This window comes from Melanostigma gelatinosum, assembly GCF_949748355.1.
Source record: "Melanostigma gelatinosum genome assembly, chromosome: 8".
Classification (NCBI taxonomy): domain Eukaryota; kingdom Metazoa; phylum Chordata; class Actinopteri; order Perciformes; family Zoarcidae; genus Melanostigma; species Melanostigma gelatinosum.
The window spans coordinates 19,220,906-19,243,952 of NC_136641.1; the positions used below are offsets into that span (position 1 = coordinate 19,220,906).

General features: G+C 43.3%; 2 protein-coding genes across 6 annotated transcripts in view; both read right to left on the reverse strand.

Annotated features, from left to right (window-relative positions):
- src (v-src avian sarcoma (Schmidt-Ruppin A-2) viral oncogene homolog) overlaps positions 1–15,495 on the reverse strand; it is a 34,987-nt gene extending 19,492 nt beyond the window's left edge. For 3 of the 5 annotated variants that reach the window (XM_079273582.1, XM_079273579.1, XM_079273581.1), the window contains exon 1: positions 4,522–4,875. The gene's annotated coding sequence lies outside the window, so the exon portion shown is untranslated. Of the gene's footprint in view, positions 1–4,521; positions 4,876–15,143 lie in introns of those variants that run through there. The other 2 variants (XM_079273580.1, XM_079273583.1) reach the window with 2 other exon arrangements.
- LOC306780995 (voltage-gated potassium channel regulatory subunit KCNG1-like) overlaps positions 12,681–23,047 on the reverse strand; it is a gene marked incomplete at its 5' end in the record, with an annotated part of 29,797 nt that continues 19,430 nt past the window's right edge. The window contains one exon of the mRNA XM_079273584.1: positions 12,681–13,553. Within this exon, the coding sequence (XP_079129710.1) occupies positions 12,780–13,553 (774 nt within the window). The 3' untranslated portion in view covers positions 12,681–12,779. The remainder of the gene's footprint in view (positions 13,554–23,047) is intronic.

A 23,047-nucleotide genomic window follows, 5' to 3' on the forward strand; every position in this document is an offset into this window, starting at 1 on the left:
GACACCGAGGGGTGGGTTCAATGAACTACCTCTGCTGAGAAAGAGGAAGATGGCCCTGTTCTGTATCTGATCCTGACTCACATCAGAGGTAAGAGCAGAGGTCAAAGCCGAGAGGAAACACATCCTGTACCGGTCAAAATTGAATAGAGCTGAATTGCGATACAAAAAAAGTTGCGCAAAGAGGTGACGATGAAAAGTACTGGAACAAAAATACAGCTTTTTGTTTGAATGTTTGTGTCAAGAACGGAAATGTTGGTGTGCGCTTGTAGTCCAACAGCGAAAAATGCAAAGCAGCTCCGTGCTAAATTCAAAGCACATCTATTGCCTCTCAACTGCTTTCAAGATGGCAACAGCTGAGCTAGCAGCTAAAGGTGCTAACAGCGCTATAAGCGCAGACAACTGCAGCTGAGCTGACAGAGCCAACAGTGTTCATCTGAGGGGGGGAACCGGAGGATGGGCGCTATGCAACGATGCCATCGGTGGAGACGGGGTTACCAGCTGCAGCAGCCGCATGGGAGCACTGCAGAGCGCTGGCCATGAGCTAGCCTAGTGGGACACAACAACGCATTAAAAAGGCACGCAAGGCCGGCCCGGCTATGTAAACAAAGCACAGAGCTCTGATTACAACACACACAGAGCGAGAGTGACTTAATTCTCTGCTCAGGTAGACATTACTCCACTATATCTTTACGTGTTATATATCTTTACTGTATTAACGCCCTGAACATCTTAAATAGAACCTGTGAAGTAGGTGGAAAGTCCACATGTAATGAACCACCAATGAGTGCAGAAGATTTGTTCTGACATAGTTTTGGTCAATCATCAAGTCAATTAGACAAATAATCGTTTCAGCTCTAATCAAGTTTTTATTTTGTTAGGAAGTCACTCCAGAACAAGTGAAGACAAGTACAGGGAAACATAAACGTGTTGTGTTGTGATCGTGAGCATGGTAGATACAGTGATGAATACATTCAGGCTCCGCTCCTCAGGGAAATCATAATGTGTACCCACATCCCTTAACGTATATTTTGAACTGGACATTTCCCACAAATACGTTCCTGTTATATGGTTTTGTTCAGACGCTGGGTGCGACCTGATCGATCGTCTCTGCAAGTAAACGATCTGCATAAAAACTCCCATCTCAACATATCCCACGGGTGAATCTCAGCGGATGGAGCGCCTCACGCTTTAGGAAGGGCGGGAGCAGCATGCGTGTGCTCTTCTTAAGCAGCTCATCATCCTGACCAGGCTCGCACAGCTGCGCCTACACAAAGCCACACATAGAGGCTTCTTTCGAAATGCCAAAGACGCTTTTCCTGTCACAAGAATCGTGCGCGGAGCGATGGGAATGAGGGTGTGAGAGTGATCGCTTTTTTCCACAGAGGCAACAGTGGGTGGATTGAGTGGAGATGTGTGGCCTGTGTCACCCTGGCCCGTTCCCAGAGCAGAGGGACAGGAAGTGCCAATGGGATCCTGGGAGGATATAAGCCCTCCTCTGTTTGCCCGTATCAAACTACGATCAGACACTTCATTCAAATGGCCCAGCAAGCACAGGCCCCTCTGACAGAGAACTCAGAGGGATATGTCAGGAGCGCTCCAGTTCTGCATCCTTATCATTCAACTGCCTTTACTGGGTGAAATGAACCGGCTCTGTGGCCACATGTTTGAGCTGTGTATACATCAACGTCTCTCCTGCGGTCACTTATTCAGGAAGTAATAAAATACAACGTAGAATCAGCACGGAAGCGATCCTTTAGGTTCGTGGCCGACAAAGCGCACACTGTAACGGAGGCAACAATGACCGACACAAAAGTAGGCCAGGGACACATAAAGCTCAACGAGAGAGAGAGAGACAGACGGATAAAGACAGGATGGGAGAGATGGGAGACAGGGAGAACGAGTGAGAGAACAGGTGGCACTGGCATTCCCATGCTCAACCAGTGTGGCTTTGAAAGTGGCTGGGCACTAATTAGCACCAAATCTGGGCCAGAGCGACAGAAGTTTAGTATCTGCTGCATGAAAAATTCAAAGGCTTTTGTCAGCAGGAAGCAATCACAAAATCTCATGGCCCTTCTTTCGTGTATCTCTTTCTCTCCCTTTGGAGTTTGCATTAGACAAGTGTTCTGTTTGTTAAGTACTCCGAAACCAAAGGGGAATAATGTGTTGTTTCAACAAAGAGGAGGCACACTACTACTACCACTCCTACTAGAGCGTCGACTCATTCACATCCTGAGTCCTGCAGTTTGTGAGCTCTTGTTTTTTGTTTTTGTAGATCTCTGGCCAATAAGCTAGATCCTCTCTCTGTATCACAAACAGTTACAATATGTCCTCAGCGCTCAATGCCAATTCATCCTCGTCTGACCTAAAGGAAAGTGGGCCACTCACTAGATCAAATGATGAACTCGGCAAACCGCCCGCTAGAGGGGAGTCTGTTTCGATGCAACTGCTCAGTTCACTTCAGGGCAGAGGCAAACACACACATCACTATCAATATGCATGGCTGGGATGCTTGGGAAAAAGTCTCTCAATGGACCACCCCTAAATGGTTCTGTTCCATCTTCCTGAATAGGTGCACAAAGGCAATTTTGAAAGTGGAAGCGACTTGTCTTAAAGCCGCCGATTCCTCCAGGGCCGGATAGCTGCGGAAACAAGCGGTTCATTGATGCCAGGCCCAGTGTATCACCCTGACAGACAGACCACTCCAGTATAAGGGGGGACAAAGGGGCCAGTCCACAGCCACGTTGCCAATTAGCAGGAATTTCGGCCACGGGAGCCACTTTCCACCAATCGCATTGGAGCCGACATAAACATCGACAGCTTTCACTGGGGAGCATTCATGGGATTCCAAGGAGCATTAGGTCCCCTCGGTGGAGCCCGAAACCAGGCTGTTAGAAAGTACAATGGGCCGTCTCGTAACACTTCTCACTCACTGGGCGGCTGCGTTGCCCAGAGCAGAATGCGTGTCATTAGCCTGGTAAAACCTGCCACACGGCTTCATGCCGGTCAGCATCAGTTTGCACGTCATTGGCTTCATACACAGTTCAAGGATATTGAATCCACGGGATAGAATGTGTTTTTTTTGGCTGCACGTTGCCAAACATCCTAATTCCTTCAGGGAAATAAAAGACAGCAAAATCTGTGGAGGATTAGTGTAATGCTCTCCTGATCATCAAATATAAGAGAAATATTATTTTTTTTATAATAAAAAAAAATATATTGATGTCTCGCTGGAGAAATGTTTCAGATATCAGAAAGGATTACAGAGACAGTTCAAACAAGCTGGAATCCACTGCGGGGTTATACACAATATTTAGGTTTTAGGCTACTGCAGGTTCCACAACAGGTTCAAGTGTGTGTGTGTGTGTGTGTGTGTGTGTGTGTGTGTGTGTGTGTGTGTGTGTGTGTGTGTGTGTGTGTGTGTGTGTGTGTGTGTGTGTGCCGAGACACAAGCTGAATGAAGTGTTGTATCTCAACTGTCGTGATAGTAAATGTCTCACATAGTGACGTCTCGCACAAATATCTGAGAGTAAATCTGGTCTAGACCGCGAAACCAGGTTTCATTTTCTAGACAGCAGATCTGTGCGCTGATCCCGGACCAGCAGTCAGGACGTGTACAGCAGCCTATAAACAGTAGAGACCAATGTCACAATGTAAAGACACAAACAATTTGGCAGATATGGACTGTATCTATATGCTCAGGAACATCAATTACAGACTATACAATTACTGAGTCTTCTCTATTATTAGCCGCCACCACATTAGAGTCAATATTTGGGCCTTTGAGTCATGTTGAGTGGGAGAGACTCATCCTAAGCATTTGAGAGCCGTGTCTTTCATGTGCGTGGGATCCTAAGGAAGGAAAATCTGTGGCATCCTGAGTGAAAGAGCAAAATATTGAGAGCAAGTCCTGTTTAAACATATACACAGTCTCTCTGATCCGCTCTGATCGTCTCACTCACACATTAAGTACAGCAGGTAGCCCATGAAAACCTCTCACTGCAGAGCGCCTACAGCTGCCAGCTTTCAGATTGTCTTGTAAGGGCTTCCACCCAGGGAGCCATTCCTCTTAACATTGAGGACATGCACAGTAGAGTGCCGTGTGATTATGCTCTGTATGTTCCCAAAAATGCTGCAGAACAGGGACTGTATAGTACAGTATGTGGCCTAAGCTTGTATCTTTAAAACATTTTTTTTTTAAAGCTCTGATGAGTCACTGTGACTCTCAGACTGGAACAGTTGCTGGCAAAACAATGATTTTGATGAATCACAAAAGTGAGAAATGACAGTGACCTCCATCTACTGATCATTAATAGCTCAGCAAAAGTAAAATACCATACAGAACATTTAGGTCATGAAGATGTAAGGCCTGAATCTAAAGAGGGTTTATTCCCAAACAACATAGTGGGATAATTCTGCGGCATTGTTGAGATCAAACCTCTCACTCATCTTTGACCCCGTCTGCCCTGCCTGTCATTACTTGAAGTCACCCCTCACCAAAACAAGAAGTGTAGGGCTACTTACCCTGACGCGCAGGCTACCGGGGTTTTTGGCGTCGTCGCTGTTCTGACGATCAGACAGGCGGATCTCGCATCAAACCATTCATCAACTGATAAGAGGAACCAACAGCTCACAGATCCTAAAATCGGCGGCTTGGAGCGGCGGCGGTGGAAGAAGAGACAGTCGGTGCCAAACGGAGCGACAGAGAGGCGCTGAGGAATCCCATTCAACTGGAGGGGCGGTCCGGTGGTGAGGTCATGACGGGGAATGACTCCGAGGACAATAAAACATCTTCCATTCACAGATAAATGAATTGCATTGAAGTATAAAGACCAGAACGCCCAAAAGCATGTGTAAATCTAGCTTCTCCCGACAGTCGGCTTCTGTGCAGGAACACCGAAGCATGACCAAAACACACTGGGAGGTGATCTTAGAGGCAGGCAGGGGCGGAGACGCCAGCGTATTGTCGAGCCCTGATTGGTGGGATCGTTTTGTGCGCACTCGAGCTCTGATTTCGGTGAACGGCGTTTCATGGAAGTCCCTGTTCACCCGAGGGTGCCGGTTCAAACGTGGCTGCTCGGTTATTACAGTTTTTCTCAATTGCTAAAACACTAAAACCCATTGGCTGAACAAAGTTCTCAGTTGCCTGAACTCATTTAGCTGATTGTGCAGTCTGTTGTCAATACCTTAAACTGTGTCACATGGTAAAACACAATTTGCAGATCTCACGTCGACTTTTCAGCAAAACTCTCAACACATTCTCAGTCTCAAAACACATTCTGCACTCCAATGCACATGTCATCCACACTGGTAAACACAAGTGGCAACAATCAAACACAAATAGAGAACACATATCATTGATTGAACACAATCACTCAAAATAGATTTCACTTGTATCAAATGATGTGACACAACCAATGTAAGCCAGTTGAGAGAGCAAACAGGTGGTTGAAGGTGGGAAGGAGAAAGTCTGAGACTGGATAGAAGAAACAATGTGAGAGGACGAGGACAAGTGCGTATGCTAGGTGAGCGACGAAGAGGAGGAGGGCAAGAAAGAGGAAGAGGAAGACAAAGAGTGGAAATATCTGATGAAATTCGAGCAACAGTCATAGACCATGTTATAGTCCACGGACTGACAATGAGGGAAGCAGGACTTAGACTGCACCCCAATTTGAGCCGGTTTTCTGTGTCCACCATAGTAAGGACATTCAGAGAAGAGAACAGGTACAGTATGCTACTGTATTTTTGTAATTGAAAATTGACTGTACTACACTACAAATGTCTATTGAAACAGCTGCATATAAAGCTCATCACTGTATGTATTGTACTGCATGAATATTTTTTGTAACTGCACATCTACTTTTTGTAGAACTGCAAGACTGCCACATGCAGGTGGAAGGAGAGCTATATTCACTCAGGAGCAAGAGACCGTTACAGTGGGCATGGTCCTTCAAGATCATTTAATACGACTCAGAGAAATCCAGGAACGAGTGATACAAGACAACACACACTTCCAGGGAATCGACAGTGTGAGCATTTCCACAATTGACCGTGTTCTCCATCGTAACAGGATATGAATGAAACAAGTATACAGAGTACCTTTTGAGCGCAACTCACCAAGGGTGAAAGAAGTGCGAGCTCAGCATGTGCAAGTAAGTGTACATTCAGACACATTTACTGTAATCCAGATTGTCTACAGTACTGCCACATACTATGTGAATGACATTACTCTTCAGTACATACAATGTATGTGAATCAGAAGTGCATACAGTAGGCCTAATTGAACTCTGCAATATAGCACTGTCTCTGTACAACTTACTAAATTCTACATACATTATATTGTATTCCTACACAGACAATATTTGACTTGGAATCCTTGGACAGACCCCATGAGTTAATCTTTGTCGATGAAGCAGGCTTCAATCTGACAAAGAGGAGAAGGAGAGGCCGAAACGTGATTGGACAGCGGGCCATTGTTGAAGTCCCTGGTCAACGAGGTGGCAATGTCACAATCTGTGCTGCTATCAGCAACCATAGTGTTCTACATCACCATGTTACACTCGGGCCATATAACACCCAGCATCTTCTAAGATTTCTGGCCAATCTAAGAGATATTTTATTTGAGCAGCAGGGTCAGGAGCTAAATGAGAATCCCATTCCCACCTATGTGATAGTGCTGGACAATGTCAGTTTCCACCGAGCTGCTCAGGTAAGGGAATGGTTTAACATCAATGGTCAGTTTATGACCTTGTACCTCCCTCCATACTCTCCTTTCCTGAATGCGATTTGAGGAGTTTTTCTCCTCATGGAGATGGAAAGTGTATGATAGACAACCCTACACCAGAGTCAATCTGCTGCAAGCCATGGAATTATCCTGTGGTGATATAGGTGAGGAATCATGTCAGGGCTGGATATAATGTCAGGAGAGAAAATATTGCTTGTGATGTCAACAAAGTGCTCTGGCCTGACCCAGCCCAAAGACAAGAAGAAGCACATTGATGACATGTTGACTCCTTAGATTTTTGTCCCTTTTACTGTAGTATTGTATACTGTAGTAGGCCTACAGTGCATTGTAGGCTGTATAATGTACAATAAACAAATTGTATGGCCTTGAACACCGTGCTTTCTATTTGTTACAGTAACAGTACTGACTGCTCAATAGATTTTGACTGGTTGCAGGTTCATATCAAGAAAGAACAAGAATTACAGTATCACAGAGACAAAGGACACGTTTGTGAGCTGCAGGGTACAGTACTTTACAAATAGGGGTACAAGGAGGAGGAAGAACAAAAGAAATTGCAAAGAGCAAACATGGTAGTAATTTCTGATCAATTTTGAGCTACTGTAATAGAACATGTTTTCGTTCATATGAAATTTGTTTTGAGATTAAAAATCTACTTCTCCCTGAGAACTATATGTTTTGAACAATGTGTTTTCTATTCATTGGTGTATTGTTTACTGACTGCTTGACGGTGTATATTATTTTGATCACTTTGTTTGTGATTTGAGAGCAGTGTTTGATTTTGAGCACAGGTAAAACTGTTTTGAGGCGAAAGTTTCATTTTGCAAGAGGATTCAGAGGTTTTGTAAATAGTGCTTGAAGATGAGGTTTTGTGTTTACAGTTTTGAGAGAATGGGTGACCGTTTCAAGAAATGTGTCTTAGCAATCGAGAAAAACTGCAACGTTGTAGACCGCGATTGTGTCTGTGCCGAACATTTAAGTCAGCTTGCATCCGTTTTCATTTGAAAGTCTTTTTTTTTTTTTTTCAAAACTGCTGACTTCAAACGTGAGCCCTGTCCTGCGACTGCAGCCTTAATGTAGGCGATTTAAAATAAAATGAACGAGAGCAAAAATACAGAACCTGTTTTGTGCATCATTTTTGTGGGTAAAAATCACACTTTGTACTCTTGTGACACAATGCCGCCATCTGCTGTTCAAAGGAGGTATCATGTCTCACGTACCAGCACGAGCTGCAGGAATACGGGTTTACACTCACTTTTGGCCTCTTTTTTGCTGCAATATTGGGTTGTTCTTTTCTGGGAAAGTGGGAAAAACAGTAAATACCATTGTACTTATCGTCAGATCTATCATGCTCTTAATGAAGCAGTGATGTCATAAATCTGTTAATTTACTAATTCACACAGTCTGAGATTTATTGCCAGCTGTCTTTTTTTTGCATTTGTCAGTTTAAACTGTGATTATAATATTCATTAAAGGTCCACGTACCGAGCTCTGATTGGTCGGTGTGTATTTGAAGAAAATTAATTAAATCACACGTTGCTGAGGGAGCAGAGGGGCAGAAAACGGTCTGAAGGCAATTCATTGGTGATATTTTGTCTTCAATAAATAAATGTTGGAAAACAATCACTTGAGTCGTCTCGTTCCATGACCCACAACTGTTACATATGTACAGATGGAAGGTCACTGAAGATAGGAGTAATGACATACTATTTTATTAGTTTAAGGGGCTTTTGTTACCCACCAAGTTGCAGCGGAACCGGATGTTCCTCGTAGAACCTGTCTGAATGGATTTGTATCTGTTGAACATGTGCTGATAGAGTGGAAGAAGTTCAGGGTGGAAAGAGAGAGACTGAAGAACAGAGTGGTAGATACAGGAAGGGAGTGGAGCATCAAAGGCTTAGAGACAGGGGACAAACAAGTTCAGCTTAAAAGGGCTTTATTTAATATTTTGAATGGAACGGGTTAAAAGGCCAGAATATGACTGCAATATGAAGTTTATTTTCTAATTGTTTCATTATATTTATAAATGACATTGTTATTGTGTTTAAATGATAATTGTCATAAAGTCATGATGTTACACACTCCGGTCCAGTAGGTGGCGCCTTAAACATTGGTTTGTAGTCCGCCATTAAAGTGAAAGAAGAAGAAGAAGAAGACTAATCTCCTGGTAGCCTGTAAAGCTATTGAAGTTAGCTTAGCATGCTACCTGGAAACAGACGGACGGGGACGGAAGTGACCAACACAGCGCTAGTCAGAGTTTAATGAGAGTAAACGGTGTTTTTAACGGAGTTCGTCTGGAGGAAAACTTTCTGTGGTTTAGTGAAAATGTCTAAAGTAGAAATGTTGAGATATTTACTCAACCAGCGACTAACTGCGGGTGATGAAGAGATAATTGGTATGTTTGAAAGAACGATAGCAGAGTACGAGGAGGAACTCTCTCGTTCAAAAGAGGCGAATAAGCGACAACGGGAACTTCTGGACGCTGTTCTCAACCCGGAAATTCGGATACAAAGAGCACGTGGGTTCACTTTATTTCTTCTCTCAAACACTGTTCATGCTCCGGCTGATAACTTTTAATGTAGTTTGGAGTGAGACTCTGTTGCAGTTCGTCGTTTTCTTCTTCTCCTGATTTAATACCTGCAAACGTGTCCATGAGGTGGACACACCAGTCTGTCGTGTGGTGCGGATGGGGCCTCTATTTCATGAAGTATTACTACTGATAGTGTAATTCAGTTTGTAACTGCATTTTCTTTTGTTCGTATATTAAATTCCTTTTGATTTAAACTTCAACCAGCTGATTCGGCCCTGCTTAATGATGGAAGAAAGAGAGCAGGGGGGGGGGGGGGTCCTCTTCTCCTCTGCATGCTTCTTCTCCTCTGGAACAAGGAGGGGGGCTTTTTCCTTTACCTTTTGTTTGAGAAATTTTGAACATAACAGTATTATGTGCGTGTGTGTGTGTGCTCATTTGCAATAGTGTTGCGTGTGTCATAGAGCAAAGGTTTGAATCTCCGGGTGAGGCACTCACGCGCTCCCCGTACAAAGAGGGAGCTCTGACACGCAGGCGGTAGCTTAAAACTGATAACTAGTTGTGTTGTGAATCGGGTTAGTCGGTGGGATATTGTGTAGCAACCTGCTGGAACAGCAGGTGCTTGGCACCTCTTTCACCTCTTATGAGTTTGCAGGTATGCTGATTTGTTCTCTCAGCTTCTAGATGACAGGAAATGTTTCAACTTAAAGTACAAGTTTGTTCTCTTTGATAACACCACATGGATTTGGCAGCTTAAAATGGTTCATATGTTCATGGTCACATAAGTTGATTACATTATTGTATTATCTGGTTCTAGTGATACTCTGGAAGTGTATGTCCAGGAGACTATTTGCTCAATTCTAAAATGTCTTTGTAACCCCTCTGTGTGTGTTTACTGTTTTCCTGCAGACGTCCAGCAGCTGTTGTTGGTTAAAGAAGAGGTTCCCTCTGAGCAGCAGGAGTGGAGCTCCAGTCTGGACCAGGAGGACCCAGAGCCCTCACACATTAAAGAAGAACAGGAGGAACTCTGCACCAGTCAGGAAGGAGAGCAGCTTCAAGGTCTGGAGGAGGCTGATGTCAAGTTCTCATTCACTCCTGTGAAGAGTGAAGATGAAGAAGAGGAAGCTCAGTCCTCACAGCTTCATCAAATGCAAACTGAACAGATGGGAACTCTGAAGATACACATGAGAACCCACACAGGAGAAAAACCTTTCAGCTGCTCAGTCTGTAAGAAATATTTTAACCGGCATTCAACTTTACAGGACCACATGAGAACCCACACAGGAGAAAAACCTTTCAGCTGCTCAGTCTGTAAGAAATCTTTTAACCAGCGTTCACATTTACAGACACACATGAGAACCCACACAGGAGAAAAGCCTTTAACCTGCTCAGTCCGTAAGAAATCTTTTAATGAGCGTTCAACTTTACAGAGCCACATGAGAACCCACGCAGGAGAAAAGCCTTTAAGCTGCTCAGTCTGTAAGAAATCTTTTAACATGCGTTCACATTTACAGAGCCACATGAGAACCCACACAGGAGAAAAACCTTTCAGCTGCTCAGTCTGTAAGAAATCTTTTAACCAGCGTTCAACTTTACAGAACCACATGAGAACCCACACAGGAGAAAAACCTTTCAGCTGCTCAGTCTGTAAGAAATCTTTTAACCAGCGTTCACATTTACAGAGCCACATGAGAACCCACACAGGAAAGAAACCTTTCAGCTGATCAGTTTGCTGTGATAGATTTGTGCGCAACAGAGATCTAAAGGTACACATGAATACCCACACAGGAAACAATCCCCTTTAGCTGTTCTGGTTGCAGTAAAGTTTCCGTTTGTGATAAAAGCTTTCAGCACGAGTCACCTCTGAAGTTACACATGATTAACCGCGGTTCGACTACACTGATTTCAATACAAAAAGTTATTCACTGAATGAGCGCCAACTGTACAGTTTGAAATAGTTTTGATGATTATATTGATGATTGATTTGATAATGTAAGTTTAAGACGATGGTTTTACCTGCATCTGTGCACAGTATATTGTATTCAAATGATTTCATCAATAAAAATAAAAGGTTTGTGTATTTCACTGGTTCATACATAGTTTTACGTAGCACACTTTGTTCGTCAGGATTAAATCCATCAGTGACTGGAGTGTGACTCAATAGTTCTTTATCTTACTTGGCAGTTTGCACTCTTTGCTGCTGCCATTACTGGTATAAAATTGTCATCTTGTCTGACACAAACTCATAAAAAGAATAAAAAAGGTCCTTAGATAACGCAATCTACACATTCTTCGGAGTCACAAACCAACAACATCCTTCTCTCGATCTATAGTTCCTTCCAGTTGATCAACAGGCCGACACATTCCTGAATGTGTTTCAAAAATGTCTTTTTTAGATTGCCGGTGGCTTTTGATCGTACAACATCCTTCAAATGAATAGATCTCTGAACTCTCTCTTCAACAAAATCAGTCACATTTAGGTTATTCAATGAGAGTCTTTTGATCACTAATGTAACAATATGTTCTCACTTTCATTCAATGAGTCTCTCCCGATGTGAAGAGGAGTACACAGTATTCCTCATAATAGCACACTCGTATTGTGTAAATGTAATGTTTTTGAATTCCTGTACCTCTTTTATAATATGATTTGTGTCTTTTAAGTCTACATGACACTCAAATAAGCAAATCAATCTCTTAACTCTGTCATAGAATGTGTGGAATTTTAATCCAAAAAGTAAAAATTGTGACTTTGCACCACTGATTGCTGTATTGTTGTCCTTCTGCATGTGTGTTATGACACCATGCATGCTGTCAATGGGATTGGATGTCTACCAAGTGTGGACTTTTTTTTTTTATTATTTAACCTTTGGGACTGAACGAAAGCAGAGAGCATCTTTACTGACGTGACACTGGTTAGCACGACATCAACAAATCCATTAAAACGTCAACGATCAACGATGAGAAACATCACTATGTTGTTGGATCATGAGGACACCGTGCTCTTCAGCTGTATTTTTTTGTCAAATGCACATTTCACATATTGGAATTACGTCATTGTTATGCTCGAATGCTTTATTGTGGGTTTCTTTCGTAACTTAAGACTTCCATTTGATATTCTGTGACCATGTAATGTTTCATTCATCTTTTAAATCATGAATCAATCATAAATCTTTTGAAGGAAACATTTATTTAATACTTAAATAATATATATATGTGTTCCTAATATTCTTCTAATCCTCTTCTCTGTGTGTTCGTCATGTTTATCCAAAAGTACACTGCTACACAGCACGGCTGCATTTCTGGGAAGAAAAAAAAAAATCAGTTTTCTCTGTATCTTGTTTTTAAGACTTCTCTCTCCACCCTTCCATCTCTAATTCTTCTTCCTCACTCCTGTACTTTATTTTCAGAGTCTCTCTCTCCTCTCCATACCCCCAGTCTTTCTTTGAAGCCTCCCTCTTCTTCTCCTCTTTCTCTCCCACTCCCACTTTGTACGTCCTTCCCTGTCCGACAGTGTCACTCGTTCATGTCTCTGGTGTTCGTCGACGCTATGGGGAAGAGCATGTCACTCTCCAAGGAGAGGTTGCTGCCCAGGCCGGCCATGCGGCTCCGCAGCAGGAAGTGCGTCCTCCTCTGCAGCACCCTCTGCTGCTCCTGCTTCAGCTCCACGTAGGACCGCGAGAAGGTGTGGAAGATGGAGGTGACGGGGAAGGCCATGAGGAGGATCCCGCTCAGGATGCTGCTCAGAGCCACCACCTGGCCTGGGATGCTCCTCGGCACCATGTCCCCGTAGCCCACGGTCGTCATCGTGATGACGGCCCACCAGTAGGTAGCAGGGATGCTGGTGAACTCCTGCGTGGGGGCCATTTCATTCTCAATCAAGTACAGCAAGGGCGAATACAGCGCTATGGCCACGCACAGGAAGAGGAGGAGCAGTCCAAACTCCCGCGTGCAGCGGCGTGCGGTCAGGCCCAGAGTCTGCAGGCCCAACGAATGGCGAGCCAGCCGCATGACATAGAGGATCCGCAGGGCTCTCAGGACGCGCAGCACCAGTCCCACCTTGTCCAAGTAGCTGTTGCCGGAGCCCTTCTTTTCTTTGGAGGTGCTGTCCACCACCAGGGTGATGTAGTACGGCAGGATGGCCACCACGTCTATCAGGTTCAGCGGCTGCCTGAGGAAGGCCAGCTTGCTGCGGTCTTGAATGAAGCGCAGGGTGAACTCCAGGGAGAACCAGGCCACGCACACCGTCTCCACTATGAAGATGTTGTAGCACATCTGGGAACATTTGCCCTGGTAAAGACACTTGAGTTAGCATGGTCATCATCAGCATGTGCGAGTGGTAGCTGTAGTCACTAGAGGGAACCACTTCTATGTGAAATGAAGGTAAAACCTGCCACACGGCTTCATGCCGGTCAGCATCAGTTTGCACGTCATTGGCTTCATACACAGTTCAAGGACATTGAATCCACGGGATAGAATGTGGTTTTTTTGGCTGCACGTTGCCAAACATCCTAATTCCTTCAGGGAAATAAAAGACAGCAAAATCTGTGGAGGATGAGTGTAATGCTCTCCTGATCATCAAATATAAGAGCAATATTATTTTTTTATAATAAAAAAATATATTGATGTCTCTCTGGAGAAGTGTTTCAGATATCAGAAAGGATTACAGAGACAGTTCAAACAAGCTGGAATCCACTGCGGGGTTATACACAATATTTAGGTTTTAGGCTACTGCATCAGTGCCACAACAGGTTCAAGTGTGTGTGTGTGTGTGTGTGTGTGTGTGTGTGTGCCGAGACACAAGCTGAATGAAGTGTTGTATCTCAACTGTCGTGATAGTAAATGTCTCACATAGTGACGTCTCGCACAAATATCTGAGAGTAAATCTGGTCTAGACCGCGAAACCAGGTTTCATTTTCTAGACAGCAGATCTGTGCGCTGATCCCGGACCAGCAGTCAGGACTGACGTGTACAGCAGCCTATAAACAGTAGAGACCAATGTCACAATGTAAAGACACAAACAATTAGGCAGATATGGACTGTATCTATATGCTCAGGAACATCAATTACAGACTGTACAATTACTGAGTCTTCTCTATTATTAGCCGCCACCACATTAGAGTCAATATTTGGGCCTTTGAGTCATGTTGAGTGGGAGAGACTCATCCTAAGCATTTGAGAGCTGTGTCTTTCATGTGCGTGGGATCCTAAGGAAGGAAAATCTGTGGCATCCTGAGTGAAAGAGCAAAATATTGAGAGCAAGTCCTGTTTAAACATATACACAGTCTCTCTGATCCGCTCTGATCGTCTCACTCACACATTAAGTACAGCAGGTAGCCCATGAAAAACTCTCACTGCAGAGCGCCTACAGCTGCCAGCTTTCAGATTGTCTTGTAAGGGCTTCCACCCAGGGAGCCATTCCTCTTAACATTGAGGACATGCACAGTAGAGTGCCGTGTGATTATGCTCTGTATGTTCCCAAAAATGCTGCAGAACAGGGACTGTATAGTACAGTATGTGGCCTAAGCTTGTATCTTTAAAAAAAAAAAATTTTAAAAGCTCTGATGAGTCACTGTGACTCTCAGACTGGAACAGTTGCTGGCAAAACAATGATTTTGATGAATCACAAAAGTGAGAAATGACAGTGACCTCCATCTACTGATCATTAATAGCTCAGCAAAAGTAAAATACCATACAGAACATTTAGGTCATGAAGATGTAAGGCCTGAATCTAAAGAGGGTTTATTCCCAAACAACATAGTAGGATAATTCTGCGGCATTGTTGAGATCAAACCTCTCACTCATCTTTGACCCCGTCTGCCCTGCCTGTCATTACTTGAAGTCACCCCTCACCAAAACAAGAAGTGTAGGGCTACTTACCCTGACGCGCAGGCTACCGGGGGTTTTGGCGTCGTCGCTGTTCTGACGATCAGACAGGCGGATCTCGCATCAAACCATTCATCAACTGATAAGAGGAACCAACAGCTCACAGATCCTAAAATCGGCGGCTTGGAGCGGCGGCGGTGGAAGAAGAGACAGTCGGTGCCAAACGGAGCGACAGAGAGGCGCTGAGGAATCCCATTCAACTGGAGGGGCGGTCCGGTGGTGAGGTCATGACGGGGAATGACTCCGAGGACAATAAAACATCTTCCATTCACAGATAAATTAATTGCATTGAAGTATAAAGACCAGAACGCCCAAAAGCATGTGTAAATCTAGCTTCTCCCGACAGTCGGCTTCTGTGCAGGAACACCGAAGCATGACCAAAACACACTGGGAGGTGATCTTAGAGGCAGGCAGGGGCGGAGACGCCAGCGTATTGTCGAGCCCTGATTGGTGGGATCGTTTTGTGCGCACTCGAGCTCTGATTTCGGTGAACGGCGTTTCATGGAAGTCCCTGTTCACCCGAGGGTGCCGGTTCAAACGTGGCTGCTCGGTTATTACAGTTTTTCTCAATTGCTAAAACACTGAAACCCATTGGCTGAACAAAGTTCTCAGTTGCCTGAACTCATTTAGCTAATTGTGCAGTCTGTTGTCAATACCTTAAACTCTGTCACATGGTAAAACACAATTTGCAGATCTCACTTAGACTTTTCAGCAAAACTCTAAACACATTCTCAGTCTCAAAACACATTCTGCACTCCAATGCACATGTCATCCATACTGGTAAACACAAGTGGCAACAATCAAACACAAATAGAGAACACATGTCATTGATTGAACACAATCACTCAAGATAGATTTCACTTGTATCAAATGATGTGACACAACCAATGTAAGCCAGTTGAGAGAGCAAACAGGTGGTTGAAGGTGGGAAGGAGAAAGTCTGAGAATGGATAGAAGAAACAATGTGAGAGGACGAGGACGAGGACAAGTGCGTATGCGAGGTGGGCGATGAAGAGGAGGAGGGCAAGAAAGAGGAAGAGGAAGACAAAGAGTGGAAATATCTGATGAAATTCGAGCAACAGTCATAGACCATGTTATAGTCCACGGACTGACAATGAGGGAAGCAGGACTTAGACTGCACCCCAATTTGAGCCAGTTTTCTGTGTCCACCATAGTAAGGACATTCAGAGAAGAGAACAGGTACAGTATGCTACTGTATTTTTGTAATTGAAAATTGACTGTACTACACTACAAATGTCTATTGAAACAGCTGCATATAAAGCTCGTCACTGTATGTATTGTACTGCATGAATATTTTTTGTAACTGCACATCTACTTTTTGTAGAACTGCAAGGCTGCCACATGCAGGTGGAAGGAGAGCTATATTCACTCAGGAGCAAGAGACCGTTATAGTGGGCATGGTCCTTCAAGATCATTTAATACGACTCAGAGAAATCCAGGAACGAGTGATACAAGACAACACACACTTCCAGGGAATCGACAGTGTGAGCATTTCCACAATTGACCGTGTTCTCCATCGTAACAGGATACGAATGAAACAAGTATACAGAGTACCTTTTGAGCGCAACTCACCAAGGGTGAAAGAAGTGCGAGCTCAGCATGTGCAAGTAAGTGTACATTCAGACACATTTACTGGAATCCAGATTGTCTACAGTACTGCCACATACTATGTGAATGACATTACTCTTCAGTACATACAATGTATGTGAATCAGAAGTGCATACAGTAGGCCTAATTGAACTCTACAATATAGCACTGTCTCTGTACAACTTACTAAATTCTACATACATTATATTGTATTCCTACACAGACAATATTTGACTTGGAATCCTTGGACAGACCCCATGAGTTAATCTTTGTCGATGAAGCAGGCTTCAATCTGACAAAGAGGAGAAGGAGAGGCCGAAACGTGATTGGACAGCGGGCCATTGTTGAAGTCCCTGGTCAACGAGGTGGCAATGTCACAATCTGTGCTGCTATCAGCAACCATAGTGTTCTACATCACCATGTTACACTCAGGCCATATAACACCCAGCATCTTCTAAGATTTATGGCCAATCTAAGAGATATTTTATTTGAGCAGCAGGGTCAGGAGCTAAATGAGAATCCCATTCCCACCTATGTGATACTGCTGGACAATGTCAGTTTCCACCGAGCTGCTCAGGTGAGGGAATGGTTTAACATCAATGGTCAGTTTATGACCTTGTACCTCCCTCCATACTCTCCTTTCCTGAATGCGATTTGAGGAGTTTTTCTCCTCATGGAGATGGAAAGTGTATGATAGACAACCCTACACCAGAGTCAATCTGCTGCAAGCCATGGAATTATCCTGTGGTGATATAGGTGAGGAATCATGTCAGGGCTGGATATAATGTCAGGAGAGAAAATATTGCTTGTGATGTCAACAAAGTGCTCTGGCCTGACCCAGCCCAAAGACAAGAAGAAGCACATTGATGACATGTTGACTCCTTTGATTTTTGTCCCTTTTACTGTAGTATTGTATACTGTAGTAGGCCTACAGTGCATTGTAGGCTGTATAATGTACAATAAACAAATTGTATGGCCTTGAACACCGTGCTTTCTATTTGTTACAGTAACAGCACTGACTGCTCAATAGATTTTGACTGGTTGCAGGTTCATATCAAGAAAGAACAAGAATTACAGTGTCACAGAGACAAAGGACACGTTTGTGAGATGCAGGGTACAGTACTTTACAAATAGGGGTACAAGGAGAAGGAAGAACAAAAGAAATTGCAAAGAGCAAACATGGTAGTAATTTCTGATCAATTTTGAGCTACTGTAATAGAACATGTTTTCGTTCATATGAAATTTGTTTTGAGATTAAAAATCTACTTCTCCCTGAGAACTATATGTTTTGAACAATGTGTTTTCTATTCATTGGTGTATTGTTTACTGACTGCTTGACGGTGTATATTATTTTGATCACTTTGTTTGTGATTTGAGAGCAGTGTTTGATTTTGAGCACAGGTAAAACTGTTTTGAGGCGAAAGTTTCATTTTGCAAGAGGATTCAGAGGTTTTGTAAATAGTGCTTGAAGATGAGGTTTTGTGTTTACAGTTTTGAGAGAATGGGTGACCGTTTCAAGAAATGTGTCTTAGCAATCGAGAAAAACTGCAACGTTGTAGACCGCGATTGTGTCTGTGCCGAACATTTAAGTCAGCTTGCATCCGTTTTCATTTGAAAGTCTTTTTTTTTTTTTTTTCAAAACTGCTGACTTCAAACGTGAGCCCTGTCCTGCGACTGCAGCCTTAATGTAGGCGATTTAAAATAAAATGAACGAGAGCAAAAATACATAACCTGTTTTGTGCATCATTTTTGTGGGTAAAAATCACACTTTGTACTCTTGTGACACAATGCCGCCATCTGCTGTTCAAAGGAGGTATCATGTCTCACGTACCAGCACGAGCTGCAGGAATACGGGTTTACACTCACTTTTGGCCTCTTTTTTTGCTGCTATATTGGGTTGTTCTTTTCTGGGAAAGTGGGAAAAACAGTAAATACCATTGTACTTATCGTCAGATCTATCGTGCTCTTAATGAAGCAGTGATGTCATAAATCTGTTAATTTACTAATTCACACAGTCTGAGATTTATTGCCAGCTGTCTTTTTTTTGCATTTGTCAGTTTAAACTGTGATTATAATATTCATTAAAGGTCCACGTACCGAGCTCTGATTGGTCGGTGTGTATTTGAAGAAAATTAATTAAATCACACGTTGCTGAGGGAGCAGAGGGGCAGAAAACGGTCTGAAGGCAATTCATTGGTGATATTTTGTCTTCAATAAATAAATGTTGGAAAACAATCACTTGAGTCGTCTCGTTCCATGACCCACAACTGTTACATATGTACCAGATGGAAGGTCACTGAAGATAGGAGTAATGACATACTATTTTATTAGTTTAAGGGGCTTTTGTTACCCACCAAGTTGCAGCGGAACCGGATGTTCCTCGTAGAACCTGTCTGAATGGATTTGTATCTGTTGAACATGTGCTGATAGAGTGGAAGAAGTTCAGGGTGGAAAGAGAAAGACTGAAGAACAGAGTGGTAGATACAGGAAGGGAGTGGAGCATCAAAGGCTTAGAGACAGGTGACAAACAAGTTCAGCTTAAAAGGGCTTTATTTAATATTTTGAATGGAACGGGTTAAAAGGCCAGAATATGACTGCAATATGAAGTTTATTTTCTAATTGTTTCATTATATTTATAAATGACATTGTTATTGTGTTTAAATGACAACTGTCATAAAGTCATGATGTTACACACTCCGGTCCAGTAGGTGGCGCCTTAAACATTGGTTTGTAGTCCGCCATTAAAGTGAAAGAAGAAGAAGAAGAAGAAGAAGAAGAAGACGAAGAAGAAGAAGACGACGACTAATCTCCTGGTAGCCTATAAAGCTATTGAAGTTAGCTTAGCATGCTACCTGGAAACAGACGGACGGGGACGGAAGTGACCAACACAGCGCTAGTCAGAGTTTAATGAGAGTAAACGGTGTTTTTAACGGAGTTCGTCTGGAGGAAAACTTTCTGTGGTTTAGTGAAAATGTCTAAAGTAGACATGTTGAGATATTTACTCAACCAGCGACTAACTGCGGGTGATGAAGAGATAATTGGTATGTTTGAAAGAACGATAGCAGAGTACGAGGAGGAACTCTCTCGTTCAAAAGAGGCGAATAAGCGACAACGGGAACTTCTGGACGCTGTTCTCAACCCGGAAATTCGGATACAAAGAGCACGTGGGTTCACTTTATTTCTTCTCTCAAACACTGTTCATGCTCCGGCTGATAACTTTTAATGTAGTTTGGAGTGAGACTCTGTTGCAGTTCGTCGTTTTCTTCTTCTCCTGATTTAATACCTGCAAACGTGTCCATGAGGTGGACACACCAGTCTGTCGTGTGGTGCGGATGGGGCCTCTATTTCATGAAGTATTACTACTGATAGTGTAATTGTTGAGAAATTTAGCTTATATGCAGCTTTAAGTAGCAACTAGCTTATATACAGTTTAATTAAACACTAGCTTACATTTGTAGTTTTAATAACCATTAGCTTATACAGCACTGTTAACCACTTATACAGTGCTCACAACACAGCAGGGCCAGAGAGAAGTAGGAGAAAGGTTACTGATTTTAACTGCGTCACAAGTAACAGGACGCCATCTTTAGAGAAGATAAGGAAGACACAATAGACAGAGAGATTCAGGGACAACGCCCTAAGTAGTATCCACTCTTCACAACTTGTTTCACAGGACCTCTCTCATGCAATATCTCACACACACTGACACAAGAAGACGCCTTCTGGGAGGGGCCAAGGTGGATGGACATCCACAGGCTTCCACCCAGGTGCCATAACGTACAAACGTGCCACGCCTGCATCTTTGACTTTGACCAATGTGTATTAAGGGGTGGACCCCCTATATTAAGGTTCATGCTGATGTGTTCAAGCGTGTCTAATGGTGGAACTCTGCGAGCGAAGCTATTAGTGACCCGTGCACGTATTACTGCAGGGCTGAATAACTCTGTTGATAAATAAATCTATTGCTTTGATATTACTATACGCCTCTGAGAGCTTCTGTTTCATTCTTAAACCTGCTCTAAGTGTGAAAGATAGCTTTATTTTCACAACAAATTGGTGGAGAATGTGGGCAAGACTTGATACAGAGCATATCGGGTTGGAATGTTAACAGACCTCTCTATCTGTGATTTCAGAAATAATTGGCGAATCCTCCCCGAGGCTGGGAGCCCCAGTATCTGCCACTGGGTCCGTGCCAGCAGTTTCGGGAGGTCTGATATTGCCGGCATAACAAACAGGTGAGCAGGTCCCTATTTAACTGAATCCTGCGTATTGTATTCATAGCTTGAATTCTAAATTTGATATCAGACTGACCGAACTGTGGGTAAGGAATAGTTATAAAGTATTGTAAAGAATAAACACACAGCAACAGAGTTGTTATACAGCCATTTGGGGGGTCTGTACACAGGTGTGACTGAGTCCATCAGAAAGCGTAGAATAAAGACGACAGATCGCGCAACTGTGGCTGGATGTGAAGTAGGGTGAAACGCACACACGCGTGAATCACGAAGCACTCCATGCCACAAATAGCGTGATCTGTAACGAAATTTATAAGACGCTTTGGACTACGAAGAAACTGTATAACATGACGGGGATATATGTGTGTTAAAGGTCATTGATAAACTGTAAGCTGACAGTGAATTGACCGTGAAGTATTACCGTATCAAGACATTTAGTGTCCGTCTCCGGACGTGTGTTGCGTGTGGTGTAAAACCAAGTTAACTCTGCGTAGAGTAACCTTTAAATAGTTTCTGCACGGGAGCACAGGTTTTAAGATAACCGATGAGTTGTTGATAGCGGATGAAGAGAAAATTACCTTATCGAGGCATCGAGTCTCAGGACACTGAATTTGTGTGTGGCGCTTAGTGGAAAACCATGATATCTTAGAGTATCCTCGACGGAGTTTCTGGGTGAGAGCACAAAATTCAAGATAACCGATGTATTGTTGATAACGGACGAAGTGTAAAAGAAAAGTCGCCAGGAGACAGGCCGGAGCAGAGGCCGTCGCTATTTAAGTGTGCTAAATTGTGTTGTGGATATACAGGGCTGGTAGCATAGTGGTTAGCATTGCGGCCTTCCACGCGGTAGGGCCGTGTTCGAACCCCAGCCAAAGCAGATATTATACTTGTGCTTTATGATACGCAGCGGCCGCTGTGATGCATTAAAATAACGTTGTTTGTTTTGTGTGTTGGTGAGGGAAAGAATTGTTTATGATTTGACTGTATTTTGGTTGCTGAAAAAGCAGTTCTCATTTGTATCGTGATCAAGAGGTCATCGATGCGGCAGTCGGTTTGCTGAGGGTGAGGAAGTGGATGGACTGTTGAGTGGTTAAAAGAACAGATCGAGTGGATGGTTTTAATTTCGTGTTTTTATTTGACTGAATTTGTAAAAGGTATACATTTCCTTCGGGACCGTATTTGTGATTTCTGCGTATTTCTGAGACGGCAGTGTGCTTGGTTTCAATTTTGTTTGAATGAGTGTGATTATTTTGGTGCAGAGGAGAGAAAAAGAGCTGAGGGCTGCAGCTACCGGCTGCAATTGTTCGTGTGTGACTTTCAAAGTTTGAGGGCCAGTGGGGCAGCAGAAAACACACATGAGACCAAACAAAAAGCTATCAAACACAAACATAAAACATTAGAATAGATCGATACGTGATTTGTGCGTATTTTAGAGGCGACAGTTTCAATTTGGTATGTGTGAGGGACAGCTGAGGGTTAATACTTTAGTTTACTGGGAGACTAAACAAAGTTGGGAGCGAAAACAGAGCAAGGCCGCAAAGGCTCAAAGTTGGAGATAAGCCACCAGCTGGACACAGAGAGTTGCTAGTGGCAACGAGAACATTTTGACAGGAGCTTGGCTCCATCTGGTGGACATTTGAGAATACTACTTCCAAACATTTTATATTTCAAATCACAGTGCACAGTGAACAGTGCAGAGAAGTTTGACATGGCAGGGAAAGTGAGCAATTATCTGTGGAGTTTGGAGAATGAGGTCCAGAATCAGAGCAGAATGAATGGGAGAAAGACGCATTGGCCCGTGGAGAAAGAGGCATTTAAGAGGATGATAAAGAGATGGAAAGATAAAGACATTTGGAATGGAGAACGTGGGAGTCCTCCAACGGGAGAAGAGCTGCAACAAATAAACAAAGAAGTACTGAAACACTACGAAGAGAAGAAGAAGGAATGGGAGAACAGAAATCCTAAAAGTTTTAACATGGGGAAGAGGAGGGCGTCGACTCAAGTAGATGAAGAGAGAGGAGTTTGGCCCTACATCAAGAGGTGCTTTAACTATGA